This window comes from Phoenix dactylifera, chromosome 10 (assembly GCF_051530095.1).
Source record: "Phoenix dactylifera cultivar Ajwa chromosome 10, Ajwa_hap1_PhDact_Kaust_v1.1, whole genome shotgun sequence".
Classification (NCBI taxonomy): Eukaryota; Viridiplantae; Streptophyta; class Magnoliopsida; order Arecales; family Arecaceae; genus Phoenix; species Phoenix dactylifera.
Window position 1 is genome coordinate 14926794 of NC_143199.1, and position 25827 is coordinate 14952620.

The following is a 25827-nucleotide window of genomic DNA, read 5'->3' on the forward strand; positions in this document are numbered from 1 at the left end:
CTACTCGCGGATGGCGAGCAAAGATTGCGCCTCCGCCAGGCGAGCCCCAGTGGACCACAGCTCTGACCTGGTCAGAGCATTGGCGGCCTTCTCCTCCTCAAGCACCATGGATAGGAGCTTAATCTCGTCCTCGCCGGCCCCCACCCGGAGCAGAAGCTCCTCCTTTTGGAGTTCCACCTCCGCGAGCTTTTTCTCGGCCTCCTCTTGGGCTCGTGAACACCGACGAGCTCGGTCCTTGTAGTCTGCGCCGAGCGATATCAAAGTATCGATCTCGTGGAGGTGCTGTAAGGCAAAGGAAAGGTTGGGCCAAAATTAAAGCATAAAAGCTAAGAGCGCAAAAGCTAAAATAAAAAACGAATAAAAATAAGCTTACCCAAATGGCAGAGAGGCGAGTTGACTCCAAAAAATTATTCAGGCTCATGGCCTAAATTTTTGCCCTGTCGGCTGGAAGAAGCGCGATGCGGAAGATCTGCCGTGCCGTCTCAACATTTTCGAGGGCTGAGTCGCCCTCGAACACCGCCCATTTCGGAGCGTAAGGCCGCCTTTCTTGTTGGCCTTCATCCTCCGGTGGGTCGGAGAGGCTGGGCCTTGTCGCTTTCGAAGAGGGCGGTCTCACAGCCCCTCGGCTGCTGCCCGGCTCGGATGCCGGGCGCTCGGATCGGACAGGCGACCGAGGGGGGACCTATGAAATTGGCGCCGGGCATGCAAGCGCCATAGTGGCTCCAGCCGAGCTCCCAGGCTTGGAGCTCGAGCCTCCCCTCCGAGTAGCTTCGGAGGACCCAATCTGAAGAGCGCTCTTCTCGGCGGCCCCGTCAACCGAGACCTTGGCCTTTTTCTTCGGCTCGAGCGGCTCTCCTCCGAGCTCGGCAGCCCTCTTTCGGAACCGAGCGTACAAGGCTTCGCTCTTGGTCACCATCTTCGCAATATCTGCAAGGACGAGCAAGATAAGTTCGCAAAATATTGCGAAGAAAAAGAAGGAAACCTTTCTATTACTGCCCTTACTCTGAGGACGCGCCGAGCTCAGACCGACATTGACTAGAGCGTCCTCGCTCACGAGGCTGCTCAGAAGAATGCCGTCCTCGAGGCCGCGAACGGCGTTAAGAATCCCCTGCTCGTGCGAGGAATGCCTGGGGAGCTTGTTGGCGGTTCTGAGTCGGCTCTGCCTCCACCTAGGGTCGAACCCCCACGTCCGCTCGGAACCCAAAAAGAAGAACTTTTTCTTCCACTCATGAATGGACGATGGAGCGCCCTGGAGGAGCGGCCGACCCGCCCGAAGGGCGATATAGAGCCACTCCCCATCTCCCAGATTGGACTTCAACATGAAGAGCTGCCGGAAGATGTTCACGGAAGTTGGGATCCCGTATGCCATGCACAGGGACAAGAACCCGATAATTGTCCTCCATGCGTTCGGAGCAAGTTGCGCCGGGACGAGTTGGTACTCTCCGAGCAACTCGTTTACAAACCCATGGAGGGGAAACCGTAGGCCGGCCCAGAGTGCCTCCAAGTACACTCCGATCCGACCTACCGGGGGGTTCGCTACCTGATCCCCCAACCCGGCGGGTTCCAAACGGAACCCTCGCCGAGGAAAAAATCACTCCTCGGCCATCTCAACCTCTAGCTCACTCATCGTGGATCCGATTTCACTCGGACCAAGACCCATTAGGAAAAAGAAGGAGGAAGAGGGGAGAAAAAGGGGTTCCGAGCAGATGAAAAGGGGGACACCTGTGGGAGTTCGCCGGAAGTGATGGAAGATCGACTGCTTCGGGCTGGAAAGGAAATGGGAAGAGGATGAAGACGATGAGAGAAATCAGAAATGGCCAAGGAGGGATTTATATATAAACCCCTCTGACGGCCCAGATCTGCGAAGCGGAGCGCTGCTCTCCGCGCAGATCATGACACGTGCCAACCCTGAGAATTAATGCGCTGCATTCAATTCGAGATGACCCTTCAAATATCGAAGTGCCTCGTCGGATCGTGTGGTCTCATCATGAACCCACGACGCAAGGACGCTTCGAAAAATGAAAAGGTACTTCTCTGATGAAACGTTTCCGAAAAAGGAGATGCCGCCCATTAAAGGCGCCTTGAAGCGCGTGATAATTCAAAATTTTTCTAATCCACATTAACGCAGCCAAAACCACTTCTCGCGCTCGAATCTGCGAGCAGCTCAAATTCGGAAGTCGGAGGGTAGTGCTGGGGGAAAAATATGTCGCCACGCTTGCCCGAGCAGACCCCTTCGAGCAGGGGCCGGTCGAGCAGGTCCCCCCCGAGCAGGGGCCGACCGAGCAGACCCCTTCGAGCAGGGCCGACCGAGCAGACCCCTTTCGACCTGTAGACGGTCGAGCAGTCCCTCCGACCTGGAAGCACCCGAATAGCTCTACCAACCTAAGGACGCCCGACCTGCGCGCTGAGGTCACATCCCCCCCGCAGCACGACCGAAAGACTACGTTTTACCTTTGTCAACAATTAATGTGTATGGGTCCTGCAGGTATCTGAAAGAGTAGATGCCCTATAAGCCAATCATTTGATGGGTTTCTCTTTGTAATCCTCCAAATCATGTACTTTGACACTCGATATATATCAATAAAGGCATTGTGTTTCATCATTTGCTGCTTATCTATTTTATTATTGGATGATGAACCCCATAAATTAGGACATTGGTTTTAGGATTATGATGAGATCATACCAGTGAGACTTAAAATCCTAAAATCCTAATTTAGAATATTCCCAGTCAAATTGGTATATTGAGTCGGGGATCAATATTACCGGAAAGACTGGCACATCTTATGTATGCTCAATATAGAGGGTGATTGATCTCATAATCACTTGTGTGAGACACTAATACAAAGATGTGGGTGCTCATTAGAGGAATGAGTTCACTGAAATGACCAGCCATGAGAACATCTTATGGATTCTTACTTAATTATCAAAAGATGGTTCTCATAGTGGGAGTTGTGCAAGTGATCCTTAGACCTGAGATCACTATGGTACCTTGTGCACTTAAAGCTATGTTTTGGTTTACCCTCATTTACGACATTGCGTTGTGTACGGGGTATTCTGGATATGGTGGATTTTGTATGAAGATTGTGAGTAGGTCAACAAGGAATCAGTCACTTCTAGTAAGAGAAGGTAACATCCTACTTACTCTAATCTTATGATGATTCAAGAAGCCTTTGATCAAAGCAAAATGAATATTAGAAAGAGTTTCTAATGTTTCATTGTTTGAATTATCATATAAAAGATTGAGAGAGACATGAATAAGTGATTGAGTTTAATATTGATCCATACTCATGCACTTATTCAGGATGTAGTATGACTGAGGGATTGAATTGTACAGTAACTTGCCACTGAAGGGTATGTTTGGATTTGTCCAATACATTCCTCATCCTTCGGGTAGACGTGATACGTTGCTAGACGTCAATCATGTCTTGTGGGTTGATCGGATCAAAGAGTTTGATTAGATCAAAGCATCAGAAAGGTTCTGATTGCTAAGTCAGGTTTAGCACTAAATTGAACCTAAATTAGATTAGAGGTATTCTAATCAGGTTAGGTCAACTTGCACCTGCACCTACTGCTGGCTAAGATAAGGAACCCAATGGGTCACACACAAGGGAATTGATCAAGGGTCTAATTGGATTAGATCATGTTTGCAAGATGAACATGCTAGCACATGTTGCAAACCCTAGCTCCTGATTCAAATTAAATTCGAATATGATTCTTAGGTTAGGTTGATCTAATATGATTAGATCATGACCTAATATGGGTTAGCCAAGAGTTGGAACCCATTTGGCTTTAATTAGACCTGATTTGATTAGGTTTAATGTTTTCTTTAAGTTGGTTAAACCCAATTGGATTGGGTTTGATAGGGCCTTCACTTCTGAACCATTGGATCGCTTCCTGGATGAAGGATCTGGTTCACTGGTTGGCGCCTTCATCTGGACCATTGGATGGATTCCTGGATGAAGGATCTGGACCATTGGTCAGCGCCTGAATCTGGACCACTGGATGGCTCTCTGGATGAAATATCTGGACCATTGGTCAGCGCCTGAATCTGGACCACTGGATGGCTCTCTGGATGAAAGATCTGGACCGTTCCTCAGCGCCTGAATCTGGACCATCGATGATGGCATCTTGCTTCTGGACCATTGGATGGCACCCTGGATGATGATGCCTTGATCTGGACCATTAGATGGTGCCTAGATCTGGACCATTGGCTTTGGTTCACTGCATTTGGGCCCTTGGATCATCAGGATTTAAGAGGGAGACATGATAAAGAAGTTGATACACCCTTCTCCTTAGCACCCCATCATGATGGGATGCCTCTCTTGGCACATGCCTCATCATGATGAGGTGTGTGGATGGGATGTATCCCTTTATGATGCATTCCTCCATCTCTTATAAATAAGGAGGTGCCTTAGGGTTCTAAAGATCATCCAAGAAAAAGCCTCTCCTTCTCTCTCCCTTATCCCTTCTTTCTTACAAGCCTCTCTCTTTTGTCCTAACCCAAGATAAGAGGGTCTTCTTTAGGACAAAAAGGCTAGTGAATGTTTTAGAGGTAGAAAGGAAGAAGGAAGTGAAGGAAAATCAGCCAATTAAATCCTTTGGAAGGATTGAACAATTAGAATCAAGTTTTGGTGGAGCTAGATTCTTGAACCCATTCCTGTGTGGATCAACATCGGAGGGTGAACATTTGGGCACCTTAGGACATCTTCAGACATATTGGATATAGCGTGATAGGTATTCTTCTATACCAAGATTATATTTTCTACATTATTTGGTTATACTATTAAGGCGATCTTGGCTTATTAGGGTTTCATATAATGGGTTTTATAAGAAAATTTTATAATCCCATATCTTCCGCTGCGCCCTAGGGCACTGAAAAATCCAACAGTGGTATCAGAGCCACCCTTAATCAGTTTAACCAAATGATAATACATGCTATTATCTTGATGCTATGAGATAGCTAGGTTGTTTGTATGCATGATTAGTTTATGCTATGAGATAGTGTTATATTCATGTTGTAGCACAGTATAATTGCTAGTACTAAATTATAGAATGTGCAATGAGACCAATATAGTAGTATGAAAACTTTGGGCTGACCCATTCTGGAACAATCGACTCAGTTGGTGTCTAGGAAGGAAGCCACAGGTGGTTACTTAATTAGGACCTCACTCTCTGAGTGAGGGGTGCCTCCCACCTGCTTTCCTGGCTAATTATTTGATTGTCCTTTATGGTTGAGCTTAATGTTAGTAAGATACTACTATTTGAAAGCCCTCACTAAATTCATAATTAAGTCGTAGTGTTAATTGCTTTAAGCTGAGCCATTCTGAATCAATTGACTAAGTTGGTGTCTAGGAAAGAGGCTACAGGTGGTTATTTAATTAGGACCTTACTAAGTAAGGAGAGCCTTCCATCTGCTTACCTGGCCAACTATTTGATTGACCTCCATGGAAAAGCTAATTGCTGATATATAACACTATAAAGGTCCTTCCTTCATGCTTAGATATTATTATGTCAATATCTACGCTAGCTTGTTGTGATTCCCACAAGGCTAGTATTAGGGATTGATATTGTAATATCTTGGTGCATATGATGCATGTGGCATATTTTAATATGTTGCCTTGTTGTGATTCCCACAAGGGCAGCATTATTCAAATATGACTGTATAAAAATGAAGGGTTTGACTTAACAAGACACAATAGTTTGTTGTGATTCCCACAAGACTATATGTGTGCTAGAGGAGAGAATAAAGTTGGGAATTGCATGGGATGCAATTGGAAAGAGTTTCCTACCTTTGAACTTATAAGGGCTTGTTGTGATTCCCACAAGGTCTTTTATAAGGAATTTGGATCTCAACCCCACTAAGAAAATTAGTATTTTCTCGTTCATCATACTTGAGGATTATGATATTCGATAAAAATAGTGGGAGTAACAATTAGATAAAAGTCCTTGTCTGATTGAATACATGTCATCATGATTTGTCTGTTTATATTAGTGTTCTTTGTAATTATAGATTAATTCTGCAAAAATGGCATCTTCACTCTCACTTAGAGGTATCTTAGATACAAACAATTGACTGGTCCCAACTATGTGGATTGGTTGAGGAATTTAAAGATTGTTCTCACACAAGAAAAACTTTCCTACATTCTTGAAACCCCTGACCTAGGGTCAGCAGGGGAAGATGCAACTGAGGAGGAATTGGCCACATATCGTATGTGGAAAAATGACAGTTTGACTGTCAAATGTATCATGCTTGCTTCTATGAATAATGAATTGCAGAGGCAGCATGATAGCATGGATACTCACTCCATACTGCTTAACTTAAAGGAGTTATATGGTGAGCAGAGCAGAACTGCTAGATATGAGATATCTAAATAATTGTTCCGTGCTAGAATGATCGAGGGATCGTCTGTGCAAGACCACTGTTTAAAGGTTATAGACTTAATCACTCGATTAAGTCAACTTGGTTTTGCTATGGACAATGAGCTCAGTCAGGATTTGATCCTGCAATCACTACCCAACTCATTCTCGCAGTTTGTCGTGAATTATCACATGAACAAACTGAATTTCTCCCTGCCTGAGCTTCTAAATATGCTGAAAACAGCAGAGTCTCACATCAAGAAGGACAAGGGTCCGATCCTTCTTGTTGGTGAGAGCTCAAAGAAGAAGTCGGGCAACAAGGGTTCAAAGAAAAAATTAAACCCTAAGAGTCGCATCAAAAAGAAGAAGGAAAAGAAAATCTCTGGACCCGGTACCTGTTTCCACTGCGGCAAGACGGGGCATTGGAAAAGGAACTGCAAGAGCTTTCTTGCAAGTGTGAAGCCTGATGCAAGTGTTGCATCAAAAGGTATGTTTTTATTATATGCCAATATGACATTAAGTTCTTCTGATTCTAATTCATGGGTATTGGATACCGGTTGTGGTTCTCACATATGCAAATCTTTGCATGGACTGTAGAAAATTAGAAGACTGAAGAAAGGTGACTTCGAGCTATATGGCGCTGGAGGAGAATCCATCCAGGCTGAAGCTATTGGCACCTACATACTGGAGCTACCCTCCAGAAAGTTCTTGAAGCTAGAAGACTGTTATTTTATGCCAAAAATTATTAGAAATGTAATTTCAATTCCTTTGTTGCTTAAGAAAGGATTCGAAATAAATGGAAAGAGCAATGGTTGCTCTATTTCTTTATCTAATGAGTATTATTGTCATGGCACTATGGAAAATGGTCTTTTAGTATTATGTCTTAATAATGTTATGTTTTATATTGGCAAAGATAATAAAAGAAAAAGAGAAAATATTAATAATACCCTCCTCTGGCATTACCGATTAGGTCATATTAGTGAGACAAGGTTACACAAGTTGTATAAAGATAAATTCTTTGACCCTTATGATTTTGAATCATTAGGAACTTGTGAATCTTGTCTTATGGGTAAAATGACCAAGTCTCCATTCTCGGGACATGGAGAAAGGGCAAGTGAGTTGTTAGAACTCGTACACACTGATATGTGCGGTCCTATATCAACTCCAGCTAGAGGTGGATACTCTTACTTCATCACATTTACTGATGACTTATCAAGGTTCGGTTTTGTATATCTAATGAAACATAAATCCGAAGCCTTTGATAAATTTAAAGAGTATCAAAGTATGGTCGAAAAACAAACTGAAAAGTGTATTAAAATCCTACGATCTGATCGAGGAGGAGAATACCTTTCTAGTGAATTTTTAGATTATCTTAAATTAAAGGATATACTCTCTGAATGGACACCTCCAAATACGCCATAATTAAATGGTGTAGCCGAAAGGAGGAATCGTACCTTATTAGACATGGTACGGTCCATGATGTGCTTCACAAATCTTCCAATTTTCTTCTGGAGACATGCCCTAGAAACTGCTACATTAGTATTAAATAGAGTACCATCTAAGTCTGTATCTAGCACTCCATATGAGATATGAAAAGGAAAGAAACCTAATCTTAAGTATCTTAAGATATGGGGTTGTCATGCTTATGTCAAAAGAAATTTTGGACATAAGCTAAGTGCTAGATCAGACAAGTGTACATTTGTAGGTTATCCTAAAGACAGTTTAGGATATATCTTCTATGATCCTACCGAACAAAAGGTATTTGTTGCTAGGCATGCCACTTTCTTGGAAAAAGAGTTTTTCTTAGAAAAGGGCAAGGATAGAAGAATTGAACTTGATGAAGTTCAAGACCTACAAGGTGAGACACATAATAATCCTCAACCAGATGTACCCATGGAAGAGGTACAGCCACTACACACTGCTCTCCGAAGGTTAGAAAGAGTGCAAAATGCACCTGAGAGGTATGGATTTATCATTGAGAATGATGAAGCCCACATCATTGATAACGATGACCCTCTGACCTATTCGGAAGCTGGCAAGAGTAGGGACTCTGACAGATGGCTAGACGCCATGAAATCCGAGATAGATTCTATGTATACAAACCAAGTGTGGACTTTGGTTGATGCACCTGAGGGAGTGATTCCAATAGGGTGCAAATGGGTATACAAGAAGAAGATAGAAGCTGATAGCCAAGTAGAAACCTATAAGGCCAAGCTAGTGGCAAAAGGTTTCAGACAAAAACAAGGTATTGATTATGATGAAACTTTTTCGCCAGTAGCTATGCTCAAATCTATTCGGATTATGCTTGCTATAGCTGCATACTATGATTATGAGATATGGCAGATAGATGTCAAAACCGCCTTTCTTAATGGTCACCTTGAGGAAGAGGTTTATATGACACAGCCAGAGGGATTTGTCTCAAGAGGGAGAGCAAATCAAGTATGTAGGCTTAAGAAATCCATTTATGGATTAAAGCAGGCATCTAGGAGTTGGAACATCCATTTTGACATGATAGTCAAAGAGTTTGGCTTCATTAAAAATATAGATGAACCTTGTGTGTACAAGAAGACTAGTGGGAGTGCTATTGTCTTCTTGATATTATATGTGGACGATATATTGGTCATTGGAAATGATGTTCCAATGATGCAATCGGTCAAGACTTGGTTATCAAAGAAATTTTCCATGAAAGACTTGGGTGAAGCATCCTATATACTTGGTATAAGGATCTATAGAGATAGATCTAAAAGGATGCTAGGTTTGTCCCAGTCTAGGTACATTGATAATGTGCTGAAGAGGTTCAGCATGGATGGAAGTAAGAAAGGTTTCTTACCCATAGGACATGGCATACAACTCTCTAGGAAGATGTCTCCTAAGACAACTGAAGAGAGGAATAGAATGAGTTCTATTCCCTATGCTTCGGCAGTAGGGTCGATCATGTATGCTATGTTATGTACTAGGCCTGATGTAGCTTATGCCTTGGGTATGGTAAGTAGATTTCAGGCAGATTCCGGGAAGGATCATTGGAAAATTGTGAAAAGCATTCTCAAATACTTGAGAAGGACTAGAGATGTTTTTTTAATTTTTGGAGGATCAGAATTGAAACTAGAAGGCTATTCAGATTCTAGCTTTCAATCTGATCCAGATGATAGCAAGTCAGTCTCTGGATATATCTTCACTTTGAATGGTGGAGCTGTGAGTTGGAAAAGTTCCAAACAACAAACTGTAGCTGACTCAACTACTGAGGCAGAATACATAGCTATTAGTGAAGCTGCTAAGGAAGCAGTCTGGATGAAAAGTTCATCACAGAGCTGGATGTAGTTCCTGAGATTGCCGGACCAGTCCCAGTTTATTGCGATAACACTGGAGCTGTTGCACAAGCTAAGGAACCAAGGTCTCATCATAGATCCAAGCACATTTTGAGATGCTTCCACCTTTTTCGAGAGATAATCGAAAGACAAGACGTCAAGATTGAACGAGTCGACACAAAGAACAATATAGCAGACCCATTTACTAAAGCTCTACCACAGCAGCAATTCAATCGTCACCTCGATTGTATGGGGTTAAAATATAAGGGCGATTGGCTTTAGTGCAAGTGGGAGATTGAAAGAGTAGATGCCCTATAAGCCAATCATTTGATGGGTTTCTTTTTGTAATCCTCCAAATCATGTACTTTGACACTCGATATATATCAATAAAGGCATTGTGTTTCATCATTTGCTGCTTATCTATTTTATTATTGGATGATGAACCCCATAAATTAGGACATTGGTTTTAGGGTTATGATGAGATCATACCAGTGAGACCTAAAATCCTAATTTAGAATATTCCCAGTCAAATTGGTATATTGAGTCGGGGATCAATATTACCGGAAAGACTGGCACATCTTATGTATGCTCAATATAGAGGGTGATTGATCTCATAATCACTTGTGTGAGACACTAATACAAAGATGTGGGTGCTCATTAGAGGAATGAGTTCACTGAAATGACCAGCCATGAGAACATCTTATGGATTCTTACTTAATTATCAAAAGATGGTTCTCATAGTGGGAGTTGTGCAAGTGATCCTTAGACCTGAGATCACTATGGTACCTTGTGCACTTGAAGCTATGTTTTGGTTTACCCTCATTTACGACATTGCGTTGTGTACGGGGTATTCTGGATATGGTGGATTTTGTACGAAGATTGTGAGTAGGTCAACAAGGAATCAGTCACTTCTAGTAAGAGAAGGTAACATCCTACTTACTCTAATCTTATGATGATTCAAGAAGCCTTTGATCAAAGCAAAATGAATATTAGAAAGAGTTTCTAATGTTTCATTGTTTGAATTATCATATAAAAGATTGAGAGAGACATGAATAAGTGATTGAGTTTGATATTGATCCATACTCATGCACTTATTCAGGATGTAGTATGACTGAGGGATTGAATTGTACAGTAACTTGCCACCGAAGGGTATGTTTGGATTTGTCCAATACATTCCTCATCTTTCGGGTAGACGTGATACGTTGCTAGACGTCAATCATGTCTTGTGGGTTGATTGGATCAAAGAGTTTGATTAGATCAAAGCATCAGAAAGGTTCTGATTGCTAAGTCAGGTTTAGCACTAAATTGAACCTAAATTAGATTAGAGGTATTCTAATCAGGTTAGGTCAACTTGCACCTGCACCTACTGCTGGCTAAGATAAGGAACCCAATGGGTCACACACAAGGGAATTGATCAAGGGTCTAATTGGATTAGATCATGTTTGCAAGATGAACATGCTAGCACATGTTGCAAACCCTAGCTCCTGATTCAAATTAAATTCGAATATGATTCTTAGGTTAGGTTGATCTAATATGATTAGATCATGACCTAATATGGGTTAGCCAAGAGTTGGAACCCATTTGGCTTTAATTAGACCTGATTTGATTAGGTTTAATGTTTTCTTTAAGTTGGTTAAACCCAATTGGATTGGGTTTGATAGGGCCTTCACTTCTGGACCATTGGATCGCTTCCTGGATGAAGGATCTGGTCCACTGGTTGGCGCCTTCATCTGGACCATTGGATGGATTCCTGGATGAAGGATCTGGACCATTGGTCAGCGCCTGAATCTGGACCACTGGATGGCTCTCTGGATGAAATATCTGGACTATTGGTCAGCGCCTGAATCTGGACCACTGGATGGCTCCCTGGATGAAAGATCTGGACCGTTCCTCAGCGCCTGAATCTGGACCATCGATGATGGCATCTTGCTTCTGGACCATTGGATGGCACCCTGGATGATGATGCCTTGATCTGGACCATTAGATGGTGCCTAGATCTGGACCATTGGCTTTGGTTCACTGCATTTGGGCCCTTGGATCATCAGGATTTAAGAGGGAGACATGATAAAAAAGTTGATACACCCTTCTCCTTAGCACCCCATCATGATGGGATGCCTCTCTTGGCACATGCCTCATCATGATGAGGTGTGTGGATGGGATGCATCCCTTTATGATGCATCCCTCCATCTCTTATAAATAAGGAGGTGCCTTGGGGTTCTAAAGATCATCCAAGAAAAAGCCTCTCCTTCTCTCTCCCTTATCCCTTCTTTCTTACAAGCCTCTCTCTTTTGTCCTAACCCAAGATAAGAGGGTCTTCTTTAGGACAAAAAGGCTAGTGAATGTTTTAGAGGTAGAAAGGAAGAAGGAAGTGAAGGAAAATCAGCCAATTAAATCCTTTGGAAGGATTGAACAATTAGAATCAAGTTTTGGTGGAGCTAGAGTCTTGAACCCATTCCTGTGTGGATCAACATCGGAGGGTGAACATTTGGGCACCTTAGGACATCTTCAGACATATTGGATATAGCGTGATAGGTATTCTTCAATACCAAGATTATATTTTCTACATTATTTGGTTATACTATTAAGGCGATCTTGGCTTATTAGGATTTCATATAATGGGTTTTATAAGAAAATTTTATAATCCCATATCTTCCGCTGCGCCCTAGGGCACTGAAAAACCCAACAGTATCCTGTTCACTCAACCATCAAAGCGTATGGCACCTGCAGGTCCTCAGCCTACTCAACAATTAAAGCGTATGGCTTCCGTTGCCTACGGACCTCAAGCTTCTTACGGCAAATCTGCTTGGTTACGAATGGTGGCATGACTCCACGGTGACTTAAGAGCTCCGGCCTAATCTCTAACAGTAACAGCATTGATTCACATGATCGGGCATTAATTTCTACTGCATGCCCAATCGTACGACAGACCATTTGCCCCGTCACATCAAAGGTAACCCAGCCCCCTCTATAAAAGGGGAACCTCTCCGTTTGAGTGGGGGAGGAAAAATTCTGACTATTTACTTCTACCTCTGTTCATATGCTTGCCCTCTCTGACTTAAGCATCGGAGGGCCGGCGCCGAATAAACCCGGCCACCGGCTTCTTGCAGGTCCCCCGGAGGACGCCGCATATCGCTGGATCGCCGCCGTTCACCAAGCCCTCCCGGAGCTCCTCCTCCTCCTCAGTCGACGGTCGCCCTCGGGTCCAATTTCCAGCAACACTTTCAATCAATTTTGTGGGTGCGTATAGGCTATTTATTATGACATTCCATAACTCATAGTTTTGTGATTGAGTAAAGATTTTTATTCTAGCTTTCCATTGAATATAGTTTGTTCCATCAAACAGTGGGGGTCTGTTTGTGGAAAGTCCCTCAGTGAATAGCCCATTTTGCGAGGCTGCCATAATCTTTAGCTCTAGTTGGTTAAGACTACAAATAATAAGAGAGCACTTGCTCTGATACCACTTGTTACCCAGTAGATATAGCCCAAGAGGGGGGGAGAATTGGGTCTTTAAAAAACTTTTCAACTACTTCAAAACTTTAGAATTAATTAAGCTAAGTTGTATGGATGCCCAATGGAATTTAAACTTAGCAACAGTTTGATTCTAATCTAATCAAAATTGAAACTATAAAGCAGCGGACTCAATAAAAGATTAGTCTAAGTTTGCCCAAGCATGCAATTCAATACAATGAATCTTAATGCAATTTTATTAAATGAGACTTGATTAAACAAATTGCTTGCAACTAAAGGATGCGCGGATAAGAGTTAAGCAAACAATTTATCTAAGTATGTAAGTGAGAAAGTTAGACAACAAAGAAGCATCACAAACACAACATAAGTATAGTGGTTCGGTGCCAACTGCACCTACGTCCACTCCCCAAGCCTTCTTGGGATTTTCACTATAATCTCCCTGATTACAGTGTGGTTGTTTTACGAGTTCACAACCTAACTCGTTGTTTTTCTAGGATCACAACAAACCCAGTTGGTTTTCTCAAAGTTTCACCAACCAAAACCTTTATACGGTTTGTTTTCCAGGCTCACAAACAACCTAGTTGATTTTTCCAAAGGCTCACCAACCAAAACCTCTACACGGTTTGTTTTTCGGGCTCACAAACAACCCAGTTGGTTTTCCCAAAGGCTCACCAACCAAAACCTCTTTCCTTGTTGAATCCTCCTAATTCAACAACTTCCAATTTAGATTTGGAAGAACCTTTACAAGTGCAAGAGTTGAAGAAATTAAAGCATACTAGAGTTAAGCTCAAAATATAAAACATAAACGAAAAAGGAGCAAAACTCGGATTGGTGAAGTTGTTGATCTTTGAAGCTCTTCACCAATTGGTTGAGGTTGAGGATGTGATCTTGAGGCTCTTGGTATATGCTCTGATTGATCCTAACTTGAATAGCTCACTTCTTGCTCAAACATTTGGCCCCTTTTTGTGGATTTTGCGTTATGCTCTCTCTTTTTGGATTCTTGAAGGATTTGATCTTGTGGAGCTTGTCCTCTTATCGTCTTTTTGGTGTTTCCATGAATATATACCCTTAAGAATATGTGAAAAGCTTCTCCTGGCCGTTAGAGAAGAAATAGAGCCGTCGGGAGTGAAAAACTAGCCATTGGAGCCGTGAAGAAAACTAGCCGTTATGCCTTCCAGCATGCTCGAGTCAACTCGGTTGAAGCAGGAGTCGACTCATAAATAGGAGTCTGCTCGGCACTGTAGCTGGAGTCAGCTCGCACTATAGTTGGAGTCAGCTCGAGAACTATAGCGATGAAAACTACTTTCTGTCCTGACTGAGAGAGACGGCTCGAATGAAGTAGGAGTCGGCTCGGCACTGTAGCTGGAGTTGGCTCGTAAATAGTAGGAGTCGGCTCGAGCACTGTAGCACTGAAAACTGTTTTCTGCTGGAGTCGGCTCGTGAACAGTAGGAGTCGACTCGAGCACTGTTCTTTGAAACTCCAGAGTGCTAGAGTCGACTCTGAACTTCCAGGAGTCGACTTTAGGACTGTTCTTTTGAATTTTTCTTTGAATTTGCTCCTCCAACTTGAATCCTTTGAACTTGAATCTTGGGCCAATAAAGTGTGGCTTTCTTCCAATTTTTTTTGAGAGCTTTTGAGGCCTTCTTGTATTTTTCCAACTTGTTATGTTCCTTGCAAAACAAATATCTTTCTTCTTGCAACACAAACATTAGTAATTATACTTCAAGGTTTTGTGATCATCAAAATCAATCTTTGGGTCAGCAATCTTCCCCTTTTTAATGATGACAAAACTTGGAATATATGCAATATAAAATAAATTGTGTTCTAGAACTAATGCATAGCTAAGTTGCATGAAGTATAAAACATGCATTAAAACATGCATATTTGAAACATACTTCATGATAATGCTTTAGATTTAAGCATCTTAACACAATCAACATATTTCAATCTAAGCTGATTTGTATTCAATTAAAAATATAAAGCATTATGAGCATATACTCAAATATTTCTCCTCCTTTTTGACAACATCAAAAAGGTTGCAAGATAATGAAATATTAAGCATATTTCTCCCCTTATTGTACTTCTAATTTTCATTCAAATTATTGCAAGAATATGAATCATGTCATTCAAGGCAATAATGTCAGGATAAGATTAATGAGCATAGATCATAGCTAATTAAGATGATTTCAGTGCAAATTATAAGGAGATCAAGGATGAAAAGTTTGGCTATAAGAATGAGACATTTGAGATACGAGCCAAAAGAGATCTCTAAATGTAGATTCCAAAAATAGTTTTCAAATTAATTGCAGATGGAATCTTTGCCAAGTTATTTCAAGGAGTATCAAGAATGATATTCAAGTAAGGCACGAATGAACATCCAAATATATATATATTTTTTTCATTTGAAAGATCTTTAATAACAAAAAATTTTCATTTAAACTCTTTTTCCAAACATATTAATCATATAGCAACCTGAGAGCAATCTAATTAATTTTTCAGAATATAGTATAAGATCAAAGCTTATATTCTCGAAAAATATAAGATTATGTTGAATTGATGATTCTTAATGAAGTCAATGTTCTTTCATGATATATCTTTGAGCATACATAAAGTTTAGAATTTTGTTGATAATTCTCTTGCTTCTTTTAAAAGTCAAGGCATCAAAATCAAGCAAGATGAGTTGGGCATAGGATTGAAACACTAAAGTGCAAGCCAACAAGAGCTCATTAGTGGATTCCAAAATAAATTTTTGATACTGAGATAAATGGAATCCATTTCAATTTATTTTCAAAATAAATGATTTACCAATGAAGTACAGATAAAAATCTAGATTTTGAATCAAATCATTCTATAAGACATTCAAGGAAAATGAAAGTAACTTTTGAATAAGATGCATGATGAGAGCACAAAAGTGCGAATTACATATCACTTAAATTAGTATTATTGCTAACAAATAATGATAAAAGTATTGTATTTATATTATATTTTTGTAAGGTGCAGGTGATTGTAAATCAAAGCAAAAATGTGCATTAGGTCCAAAAAGATGCACCACCACGGATGACCAGCCAACCGTATGAGTCAACCCCAGTTGCACACTTGAAGGAGGCTAAGTTCAGCCGACCAGTTCACTGCAACCGATTCCCAGTAGCCCAACGCAAAGTGTGCAAGCTCAGCCATCTTGCAGCTTGTTGAGTTGGTTTCCGCATCAGCCTTCCATCCCAGCATCGAAGCAGGGGAAGCATCCAACCCTCCGTGATCCACGCAGTGAACCAGCGACCAGCTCCTTCCAACGCCGCATCCAACGAGTGCCCACCAAGATCAGCGCCTCCCATCAGCCCGTCCCAGCCACCCCGTCTTCACTGCATTCCAAGCTTCAATCCCGCAGCCGTCCGCTCACCCTCCAGCTCCAGCTACCGCGATCGGCTCGAGGCACCAATCGATCCCAGCCATCTGCCGCGTCTCATCCTAGAACACCCAAAGTGCCACTGATCTCGTCCTCCCAGCCGAGATCAGCACCCATTCCTTCCGATCCATCTTTCTAGCAGCCTATCCCGCATTCACAGCAGCGGCCATCTTTCCGGCACCTCCCACGCGTCCGAGATCCAGCATCCAGCCGTCCATCTCCAACCTCACGTCCGAGCTTTCCATACCTTGCAGCTAGTTGGGATTTGCATCATTCCAGCGTTCCTCCTTCCAACAAATCCCAGCGGTCCGTGATGGTTTCATGCCTCATCTGTCTCCCACGCCTCTCATGCATTCAATCCCGCCTGCAGCCATCCGTGAGCCAGCGATCAACGCCCCCTTCTTCCTCCCAAAACTGAGACCTCGGATTTCGGTCAGCGCCAGATCCGCTCACGATCAACGTTTGAGATTCCCCTCCATTTCCTTCCATCTCCACCGCGTGTGCTCAAGGGGGATCGAACGCCACTATATAGCTCTCATTCGGGAGGAAGAAGGGTGGCCAGCTGGGGTTGAAGGAAAAGATCGGAAGGAAGAGGAGGGGAGCCGAGCCCTGTAATTGAAAAGAAGAAACAGGGCATCCCCTGTTTCTGAAAAGAAAAAAAAAAGAAATAAAAAAAAGAGAGTGAAAAAGGGAGAGATGGTGATGTTTGTAATGGCTTGCTAATTCCTTTGGCAAAGGGTGATGGATGAACCCTTGTCGTGTTGCTTTCATCAAGTACACTCTAAACTTTAATTTTAATTGTTTTATATCCATTGGTATGTTTTGGGTTCTTGCATATTTATTTATTAGATAGATCTTGCATGGTTTATATATATTGATGCATGGATTATTTCGATGCTTGATTTGTCGTAGACATAACGGGCACGATAAATACTTGGATGTTTAATTCATGTTTTCCGATTGTATACTCCATGATTAGAACTACCCTATCATATTAATCCTTAATCAAGAATCGCCGAGTCTATTTGTTGAAAGTTACATTGTCAAGGAGCATTCCGGATCCCTAGCCTTATCTATATTCTTGAACGTTGTTTAATCACATATTATTCTCTGCTTTTAATTTCTAAAGATCAACTAAAAATTACATCGAAAGATTACGCTAATAATCCATAGATCGTTCCCTGAGGAATCGACCTCGGACTTTCAAGTTATACTACTTGTGCGATTCTCCTGCACTTGGGAGAACAGTTTTATTTTTGCACCAAGTTTTTGGTGCCGTTGCCGGAGAACGGCTGAGTTATTAGTATAATTTTAGATTTAATTAGTACCTTAGTAGTTAGTATTTGTCTTTTGAAAAAAAAAAATCTTTACTACTATTTTTAATTCCCTACACAGTCTGCATCAAACTCTGATATCATAGAAAGTAGCCGTCTGATTTGAATCAAATTTGGTCAGCTAGTGCAAGACACATTGTTCAATAATCTGAACAGTCTGATTGACATTCTGAGACTTTTAAGACCATTAGATTAATATAAAACCTTGCTAATTTTTGTTTTGAATTTTCTGTATTTAATTTTTTTAGAATCAGAATTTTATTATATCTCATTAACCCTTGTTGCTAATTGAAAATTGAAGAAAAAAAAAGAGAAAAAAAAACCTAAAATTTCAAATTTTAAATTTCAAATTTCAGAATTCAAATTTCAAACTTCAACTCATAAAATTTTAAAAAATAAATAAATAATTTGCTTGATCACCTATTCAATAAAATTTAATGTCATGTCATAAAACATTAAAAAAAAAAATCTCTTGATTGTTGCATATAGTATAAGGCATCAGCATAAAATATTCTAAGGGCTGAACCCATTTAAAAAGATAAGGTCGGAATTTCATCACTCGTCCTTAGCCAAAAAATCACCCCAGTGCATAAATATTCTAAGCTTAACTAAAATCAACTAGACGTTGGCCCCTAAGGACATTCGAGCTCAATAGGACGAAGACTACTGAAAGTTGCACCAATTTTGCTCTGTGGCTTAGTTGATGTCTAGGCAAGCTTTGTCTCTATAAGGGAGACAGTTCATCTGTTCGAGGCAAGTGGGTTTTAAGTGGGACCTTTGCGAATGCATCGTGACCCCTCCACTTACCTGGGAGCTTACCTGGTCAACTCGGTTCATTAGACCGGATTGGAGGCTTAGGTGTCCTCTTCAAACCAGTTAGGAGCTGTCTAAAAATTTAAGAAAAAAACATTAGAAATTGAGGTGTAATGTTTTGTTGCATGTTTGATTGTGAATAGATTCTTGTTTTAGGAAATCTTTAGTTGGTACTAATATTTATTAATTTTTTTTTAAAAAAAAGAGTGGGAAATATTTTGCATGCTAAAGTGGAATAAGGACGACACCGGTCGATTAAGTCGTACAACTTTAGATCATCCCTTAGGACACATCCTTAAAATTTCTTCGCAGTATCTCACACCTTGTGAGATGGCTGATTTAGATGAAGATGCGGGGAGTCACCACAATCGAGAACGAGAATCCCATGTTATGACTCTAAGACAATACCTACAACCGGCTAGGACTAGTCAGCCTTCATGCATAATTTTTTCTGATAATGTAGGACATTTTGACATCAAACCGGGGGTAATTCAATTGCTGCCCAAGTTCCACGGGTTAGAGTCCGAGAGTCTGTATCTTTATTTAAAAGATTTTGAAGAATTGAGCATTACATTTAGAGTGCCAAACGTCACCGAGGATGTCCTCAAGCTGACATTGTTTCCTTTCTCTCTAAAAGATAAGGCCAAAACATGGCTAAACTCGTTGCGACCTAGATCAATAAGAACTTGGCAAGATATGTAGAGAGAATTTTTAAAGAAATTCTTTCCCACACAAAGGACCAATTTTTTAAAAAGACATATTAGCAATTTCCAACAAAAAGATAATGAAACATTTTATGAATGTTGGGAAAGATTTAAAGACCTTCTTCTCTCATGCCCTCATCACGGGTTCGAAACTTGGAGAACTATTAGTTTCTTTTATGAAGGTTTATCTCCACAATTGAAACAATTTGTAGAGACCATGTGTAATGGTAGATTTTTAGAAAAACAACCTGATGAGGCAGGGGAGTATTTGGATTCCCTTGCTGAAACTGCCCAACTTTGGGATAACGGGGATAGAAACAATAAGTCTTTACCTAAGCCTATTAGCTCTGTACAGGGAGGCCTTTACAACCTCAGAACTGAGGATGATCTTCATGCTAAAATGGCAGCCCTCACTAGAAAAGTAGAAGAAATTGAGCTTAGGAAGGTTGAGCCTATCAAGACTATAGAGCTTAGAAACGAGTATTGTGGTATCTGCGATATGTCGGGTCATACCACTACAGATTGCCCCACCATACCGGCATTCAAAGAAGTCTTGCATGATCAAGCAAATGCTATGAACTCCTACCAAAAGCCTTATAACGATCCATACTCGAATACCTATAACCCTGGTTGGAAGAATCATCCAAATTTTAGGTGGAGAAATGATCATCCTCAACTGTTACACCATTCAACTCCTCCACCTACACATCCTACTTTTGCATCACCATCCTCCCAAAAGCCGAATATCGAGGATACCTTGCAATCTATACAAACTTTTCTACAAGGTCAAGCTAATATCAATGCTCAAAATACTCAAAATTTTGAAGATATAAGGAACCAATTGTCAATGTTGACTACCGTCCTAAGTACCCAAGAGAAAGATAAGCTTCCAGCTCAACCCCAACCTAACCCACAAGTGTACGGTAGTAATAATACGACTCCTTCTAGTTCGAATACAGAACATGCAAAAAGCATTATGACTTTGCGTAATGGAAAAGTCATCGATCAGACCATCCCATTGAGACCGCAGGTCACTTCTAATTCTGATGCTCCCAAAGTCGATGAAAGGGACAAAGAAGAAGTTGAGGTCCCAACTTCTACCAAGAAAGTTGAATGTCCTTTTTCTCCACCTTTTCCACAACGGTTAAAGCCGTTGCAAAAGCTCGAACCTAATTCTGAAATTCTTGAGCTTTTTAAACAAGTAAAGATCAACATACCTCTTCTTGATTTAATCAAACAAGTACCCTCATATGCCAAATTTTTGAAGGACTTGTGTACTGTCAAGCGCCGATTAAATGTTAAGAAGAAGGCATTTTTAACTGAAAATGTGAGTGCTATTTTGCAGCACAACATTCTTCCTAAATTTAAGGATCCAGGTTGCCCAACCATCTCATGCATCATAGGCAACTTTAGGATAGAGCGAGCATTGTTAGATTTAGGGGCGAGTGTGAATTTGTTGCCATATTCTGTATATGAGCAACTTGGTTTAGGTGAGTTGAAGCCAACCACCGTCACTTTGCAATTAGCTGACAGGTCAGTTAAAATTCCAAGGAGGATTATCGAGGATGTATTAGTCCAAGTAGACAAGTTCTACTTTTCTGTCGATTTTATCGTATTGGACACACATCCGGCTTCAAACTCACAGTCTCAGATTCCGGTCATTTTAGGACGTCCATTCCTTGCAACTTCTAATGTATTGATTAATTGTAGGAATGGCATCATGAAGCTTTCTTTTGGTAACATAACCTTAGAACTGAACATTTTTAATGTTTGCAAGCAACCCAATGATCACGAAGAGAATAAGGAGGTTGATTGGGTTGAAACCATCGCGGAGGAATACTTGTTAGCTGAAGCATTTAACGATCCATCCGACGATAGTTTAATTGATTGGTGTTCTAATGGCACCAATGAAGATGATTTGTTGGTCAAACCTAGTATGAATTTTTCGAACACCATGATGATCAATGGGTGGAGACCAAAAGTAGAAAAATTTGAACAGTTGCTACGTCGAGAAGCAAAGATAGTACCATCCCATGAGCAAGTGCCTAAGCTCGAGTTAAAACCTTTATCGAAGGAACTCAAGTATGCCTTTCTTGGACCCGAGGACGCTTACCCTATAATTATCTCGTCTGATCTTAATCATGGCCAAGAAAGAAAATTACTTGATGTTCTAAAGAATCATAAAGGAGCTTTAGGGTGGTCTATTGCCGACTTGAAGGGGATTAGCCCTTTAATTTGCACGCACCGGATATATTTGGAGGACAATGCCAAAACCACAAGGCAAATGCAACGCAGGTTGAATTCTACGATGAGGGATGTGGTTAAGATGGAAGTCCTCAAGTTGCTTGATGTGGGTATTATATACCCAATTTTCGACAGCAAGTGGGTAAGCCCTACTCAAGTCGTGCCTAAGAAGTCGGGTTTGACGGTAGTAGAAAATGAACAAGGTGAACTAGTTCCAACTCGTGTTCCGACGAGTTGGCGCATGTGTGTTGACTACCGAAAGCTGAATTTGGTCACACGAAAGGATCACTTTCCTCTACCCTTCCTAGACCAAGTGTTGGAGAGAGTTGCAGGGCATGATTTCTATTGTTTTCTCGATGGCTATTCGGGATACTATCAAATTGAAATTTCATCAGAAGATCAAGAGAAGACTACCTTCACTTGTCCTTTTGGCACATTTGCTTTCCGATGAATGCCATTTAGGTTGTATAATGCACCTGCAACATTCCAAAGATGCATGCTCAGCATCTTTGAAGACATGATCGAGAAATTTTTGGAAGTGTTCATGGACGACTTCTCCGTTTTTGGCGACACATTTGATGATTGTCTGTCACATTTACAAGCCGTTTTAGCTCAATGTATGGAAAAGAATTTGATATTGAATTGGGAGAAATGCCACTTCATGGTACCAAAAGGAATTGTCCTAGGACATATTGTTTCATCGAAGGGCATGGAAGTAGATAGAGCTAAGATAGATTTAATTGCTAAGCTACCTGCACCCAAGACGGTTAAAGATGTTAGATCATTTTTGGGTCACGCCGGATTTTATAGGAGGTTTATCAAGGACTTTAGTGTCATAGCTCGACCATTATGTAACCTCCTAACCCTTGATACACCGTTCAATTGGACTGAAACATGTCAGGAGGCATTCGAAAAGTTGAAGTCTATGCTTAGCACTGCACCCATCGTGCGACCACCTGATTGGTCATTACCTTTTGAGATTATGTGCGACGCTAGCGACTATGCGATAGGAGCTGTCCTAGGACAACGCAAGGATAATAAGCCATATGTCATTTACTATGCAAGCAAAACCTTAAACGATGCTCAAATGAATTACACTACCACCGAGAAGGAATTGCTTGCAGTAGTATTTGCCTCAGATAAATTTCGCTCTTATATCCTTGGTGCTCCTATTGTTATCTTCACGGACCATGCGGCACTAAAATATTTGTTGGATAAGAAAGAGGCCAAACCACGCTTAATACGATGGATACTTCTACTCCAAGAATTTGACATCACTATCAAAGATAAAAAAGGAGTAGAGAATGTGGTTGCTGACCATTTATCACGATTAGTTTTTAATGATTCGGTGCCACAGTTTTCCATCAAGGACTCATTTCCTGAAGAACAGTTGTTTGCACTCTCTATTGTGCCATGGTACGCTGACATTGTAAATTTTCTTGTTACGAACCGGATTCCGGAGCATTGGGGGTCGACCGATAGAAAAATTTTCTTGCGCGAAGTAAAGAATTATTACTATGACGAACCCTATTTATTTAAATATTGCAATGATCAAATCTTTAGACGATGCATACCGGATCATGATATACAAAGCGTACTCTCTTTCTGCCATACTGATGCTTGTGGTGGACACTTTGCCTCTAAGAAAACTGTTGCAAAGGTCTTGCAATGTAGTTTCTATTGGCCTACTATGTTCAAAGATGCCCACGAGTTCTGCAGGACATGTGATCCATGTCAACGTATTGGAAGTCTAACTCGTAGGCAGATGATGCCTCTTCAACCCATTACTATTATCAAAATTTTCGATTGTTGGGGCATCGATTTTATGGGACCATTCCCACCGTCTTTCGGATATGAATACATTTTAGTTGGTGTCGAGTATGTGTCAAAATGGGTAGAAGCTGTCGCTTGTAGGACCAATGATCACAAACCTGTCCTGAAGTTTTTAAAAGAAAATATTTTTTCACGATTTGGGATGCCTAAAATCATAATGAGTGACGGTGGAAAACACTTTTGTAATAAGCCTTTCGAAACCTTATTGAAAAAATATGGTGTCACCCATAGAATTGCTACCCCATATCATCCATAAACCAGTGGCCAGGTAGAGTTAGCCAATCGAGAGATCAAGCGTATGATGCGATCCGATAGAATTTGATCCGTATCTCAAGATTCTTGACTCTTCTTGATTTCTGGAAAGATGGTTCCGACCTGATTGCAGACACAATTTCTGAAGATCCGTCTGTCAGATCGATCTCAATTTTGGATATGTTGTAGATCTCCGCATTAGATTTCCAGCGGTAGGTCGTGGGTCTAGAGAGGACATCGAGATCTTGAGATATCAGCCTCTGACTCATGACTGCGTAGGGAAGGACGGGCTGATAATCCGACGGGATGGAGTTGTTTGTAGAGGCTGGAAGGGATCAAGGAGGAGAGGAAGAAGAGGGAGAAGGTGGCTGGCCTCTCGGGACAGAGGTGGTGCAGCCGGATGAAGGAGGGGGCGGCGGCCTTGGATGGGGGCCTCGGACGGCGGCCTAGGGAGAGGGGGAAGGCGTCGCAAGAAGAGAAGAGAGAAGGGAAGAGAGCTAGGGCAAAAGCCTTTCAACTAATTTTTGCATGCTGAAATAGGTGCTCACCACATCTATTTATAGATGGCTACCTGACCCCTTAACTTGATTTGATCTAATTGAATTTAAGAAACAACTAAACCAAAAGCGACTCCAATAAAGGCCAAGTCGGCTAGCCCGAGCAAGGCTATGCTGAAATAAAATTAACATCAAGGACTCAATAGCAAAAATAACCAAATGATTAAGTCCGAGGTGGTCTAGTGGATCCAACCGCATCACTCCACCACGCTTCCTTAACCTTGTCCTCAAGGTCGGAAGTCAGGAAAACGATCAAGTATCTCAGTCTCAAACTCCCATGTAGCCTGGTCTGCTGCTCTCCCCAGCCACTCCACTAATATCTGGGTTTCCAGTCGTCCTTCTACTCATATTCTGCGCTTCGCCAGCACTCGAACCGGCTCCACTACCTCGTCCTCCGGTGGCTCATGTATGATTGGGCCGACAGATGTCTTGGGTCCAAGCCGGGCCCTCAGAAGTGACACATGGAATACCGGATGAACTCTCGATGTAGTCGGCAAGTCCAAGCGATACGCCACGGGTCCAATGCGCTCCAATATCTGAAAGGGCCCGTAGAAGCGATGAGAGAGCTTCTGGTTCGCCATAGGCCGCAGTGTCAACTGTCGATAAGGCTGCACCTTGACGTATACCCAGTCGCCCACCTCGTATACTGGATCTTTGTGCTTCCGATCATGCAGCTGCTTCATCCTGTTCTGCGCAGCCGTTATGTGAAACTTTAACCGCCATAAGGTAGCATCGCGGTCTAAGAGCTCAAAATCTGCCTCTGTCCGGTCCGCATGTGACAGTGGATCATAAACTCGCAGCGTCGGTGGTACTCGTCCATACACCGCCTCAAAGGGTGTCATCTCTATGGCTGAGTGGAAAGCGGTGTTGTACGAATACTCGGCCCAAGGTAAATAAGAAAGCCACTCTCGGGGCCGATCACCAATCATACAACGCAAGTACTGCTCGATGCAGCGGTTTACCACCTCCGTCTGCCCATCGGTCTGAGGGTGGTAAGCCGAGCTCATGGCAAGCTTCGTCCCTTGCTGTTTGAAGTAAGCCTGCCAGAATGCGCTAATAAAAATGCGGTCACGATCAAAAACAATAGTCCGAGGCATACCATGTAATCGAGCAATGTCCCGTATGTAGACCTCTGCCACCCGTCGAGCAGAAAATGGATGTGCGAGCGCCGAAAAGTGGGCATACTTGCTGAGGCGGTCCACAACGACCATGATCACTGAGTACCCTCGAACTAATGGCAGCCCCTCAATGAAGTCCATCAACACATCCTCCCAAACCAGATCAGAAATCAGTAAAGGCTGAAGTAGACCCGCAGGTCGCAGTGAATCCGCCTTCGCCCTTTGGCACACATCGCATTGCTGTACATAAGCTCTGACTGCTGCCTTCATGCCTACCCACGTACAGCTCTGGCTCAGCCTCTTGTAAGTCCTGAAAAGTCCCTCGTGTCTAGCAAAAGGAGTATCATGGAAGTGCTGGATCAATACCTGTCGCATGGCTGAATCGGTGGGCACACGGATCAACCCATGGTCCAGAATCAACCCATCTCGGTCCTCCAT

The 25827-nt window shown here is 41.9% G+C and overlaps 1 protein-coding gene and 1 non-coding gene across 2 annotated transcripts; both read right to left on the reverse strand.

The window, feature by feature from the left end:
• On the reverse strand, positions 1-25827 carry LOC149752695 (uncharacterized). Its single transcript, XM_089925695.1, has 3 exons — positions 25371-25827; positions 24742-25031; positions 1-282 (listed from the first exon to the last, which is right to left on the reverse strand). Exons 1-3 carry the CDS (start codon positions 25825-25827, stop codon positions 1-3), a joined length of 1029 nt encoding a protein of 342 aa, XP_089781821.1.
• On the reverse strand, positions 19424-19532 carry LOC120108972 (small nucleolar RNA R71). Its single transcript, XR_005510063.1, has one exon. It is a non-coding gene; the product is annotated as a small nucleolar RNA R71 (small nucleolar RNA).